The 2890-nt window shown below is 34.6% G+C and overlaps 1 protein-coding gene across 1 annotated transcript; it reads left to right on the forward strand.

The window, feature by feature from the left end:
* On the forward strand, nt 1-1535 carry LOC135834625 (uncharacterized). The gene is made up of 5 exons (XM_065348563.1): nt 1-377; nt 524-593; nt 701-777; nt 867-1104; nt 1213-1535. The coding sequence occupies exons 1-5, from the start codon at nt 312-314 to the stop codon at nt 1425-1427; spliced, it is 666 nt and encodes a 221-aa protein (XP_065204635.1). The 5' UTR covers nt 1-311; the 3' UTR covers nt 1428-1535.
* Nucleotides 1536-2890: the final 1355 nt, after the last annotated feature.

Below are 2890 nucleotides of genomic sequence, written 5' to 3' on the forward strand. Positions count from 1 at the left end.
CTGTTTGAATCGGTTTATTAAATAATTAAAGCGACTCGCGCATCCGTTCTTGAACCTATGATCAGCATTTTTTCTTCTGCTTCGTTATCAAATATCCACATGTGTGGGAAACTAATAGCTATGTACTTTTCACTCATCGTCTCTCGGTAATCAAATCCATCCAAGTTTTCATACATCGCGGTGCTGTTAAAGTGTGCTAAATTTACATAGTTTCAGTTTTATCGCTTTCGTTCGCGTATTTTTATTACCTACTGTTTGTATTGATTTTCGAGAAAAAATCTTTGAAAGTGTTCCCAGTGCATTCGTTCAAGATGAGGATCATTTTTTGGGGGAATTCTCTTCATTCTGCTACACTCATCTTACTCTATATTAATGTAGTAAGTTTTATACCTATAGTTTTAATACTTCTTTCTCAAAAATTGATAGGTAGATACACCTACATTGTTTTTATGATGCAATACTACAAATCGACAAGATCATATATTTTTTAAAAATGACCTTTTATCCTTCTTTTTTTTACCAGGCTGTGAATATGTTGTATTTCAAATCAGTCTGGTATGATTACCACGACACAGAAAATGAGTATAATTTGAGTAAGTTACCCAGTAACATTAAATAATTCTCTAAGTATTTTACATTCGAGTATTCACCATATAAGTGCACAGGTCTAATTATACCTACTTCTTTTTTTTTTGCACAGGAATGTACACAATTGGTATTATTCTGACGTCATTTGAAACGATCACATTACTCATCACTATCTTCTCAGTGAATAAGGTAGGTACTTACCTACCTCAATTATTATAATAATTTTTCTTAAAGAAATAACTTACCCACACTCGATAATTTTTTCGAATTATTTACAGAAAAAATCTAGTATGGCGGATTGGGCAATCGTCACTTTGATCTGCAACTCGTGTTTAATCATTTGCACCGCGGTAATTTACCTCGCAGGATCCGAGTTTAGGATGAAAGTGGAAGATCTTGCTCATTTGAAGAAAAATATTTCCCATCAGTCGTCAGCGTCGGAATCCGAATTCAGTATAAAAACAAGAATCGTCTTCACGATCCTCATCGAATGCTTTTATCGCTTTGGCTCTGTCGGTAAGTTTACTCAATTTTCTTAATGATCGATTATAGGTACTAAATAATCACGATGAGCATCTTTTCTAATTCAAAATTGGTTTCAATTTACTTCACGTCGTGTTACAGTTTTGAAGATTTATTCGGCATTCACCATTCATCTGTACAAAAACGAGCTTGAATTTCCTACGTTAATGGATAACCTTTTACAGAGGAATATTCCTCCTCCTCCAGCACCACCTGAATATGCGCTATGGTATGGACCTTCTCCTTCGAGTCAAGCTGATTCAAATGAGTATGAAGCTCCACCTCCGTATAGTGTGGTCGTCGTTGAGAGATATTAAGACTTATTGAGGTCACGTCACAAGTGGATGGATCATTTTTTTTTTATTCTTTTATATTGTTTAATGAGATGTTGTTCCTTTATAAAATAAGTATACTTTATACCCATTTGTATGAGATTTAATTGAGCTCTAGTTACTTCCCTTTTGAGATAATGAAGAAATTGATTGGAGAGGACGGTTTCATTTTCAAGGTGAGAGGGTTTGGTATTTGGTACTACTGAACAATTATTTTTTATAATATAAAGCTAATTTAATTTGCAAATGATATAAAATGATTCAATCAATGGACATTGAAATCAGAGGTTTAAAAAACAAAATTCTAAAATTTTATAGTCAATGAAGAAAATTCCTTTGTTCACTTCAAGTCAGAGTTAATTATGTCTAGTCTTTTTCTTTTGCATTGAAAATTGAAAAATTCAAGTTGAAATAATTGGATTCTGAAATTGGCGAGACCTTAAGGAGAAGATTAAGAAAAATCACACTTATGAACCTACTTACACCTAGAGGAAATTGAAAAAAACATTACTCTATGTTTGAAAAAAATATGGTTTTCAACTCAATATTCTTGGGCTATTGATTCTTGCATCCCTTTACCAGAAGGAAATGATTTGATTTGATCATATCAAATCATATCTGAAATCATATCTGATCAAAACCAAAGGGTTGATTGGATTAGATCTGTCAGACCTGATCAGATTCAATAGAAGAAACCTGATTGATCAAATTAAGACTTTTACTGGATCCATTTTGATCTGACAGATTGAATCAGATCAGAGATTCGATTGGATTTGATCAGTTTCGACCTCATCAAATTCAATCATTTCTCCTTGGTAGGTGATTGGATCTGGAGAATGTCTCTTCTATTGAATCTGATCATGTCTGAATAGCTCTAATCTGATCTGAACTCCGATTTAATTAAATCTGGTCAGATCTATACCCAGTAGAAAATTATTTGTTTTCATCGGACCTGAGGATTCCGTGGATCCAATCGGCTGACGAAATTTGACCAGATTGGTCAGATCACGATGGATTCCAATAAAAATGTCAGACTAGGAGGGACCAATAGAGGGTACATGTTACACATGATCGGATCTGACCAGATCAGAATGTATCTGATCTGTCTGGTTCAAGTAATCAGGCATGACAATGATCTTTACATCAATTTCAATCAGATTAGATCTATCAGACTTGACTCTGTTCCAATACAAGAGACGTGATTGGACCTGACTAGATCAGAATAACTTTGGTCAAACCTGATGAAATCTGATGAAACTCCGACAGTATTTGTATCCAATAATGGGATCTGACTAGATTTAATTGGATCAGAGTTTTGATTGGATTTGATCTGTTCAGGCCTGATCAGGATCCATAGTCGGGGAGCCCTCAGCCCTCATAAGGATCTATTGCACCCCCCGGTCGATCCTCAGGGGAGATTTTTTTATTGAAGGAGGACTACTAAGGAA

The sequence above is a fragment of the Planococcus citri genome, chromosome 2 (assembly GCF_950023065.1).
Source record: "Planococcus citri chromosome 2, ihPlaCitr1.1, whole genome shotgun sequence".
Taxonomy (NCBI): Eukaryota; Metazoa; Arthropoda; class Insecta; order Hemiptera; family Pseudococcidae; genus Planococcus; species Planococcus citri.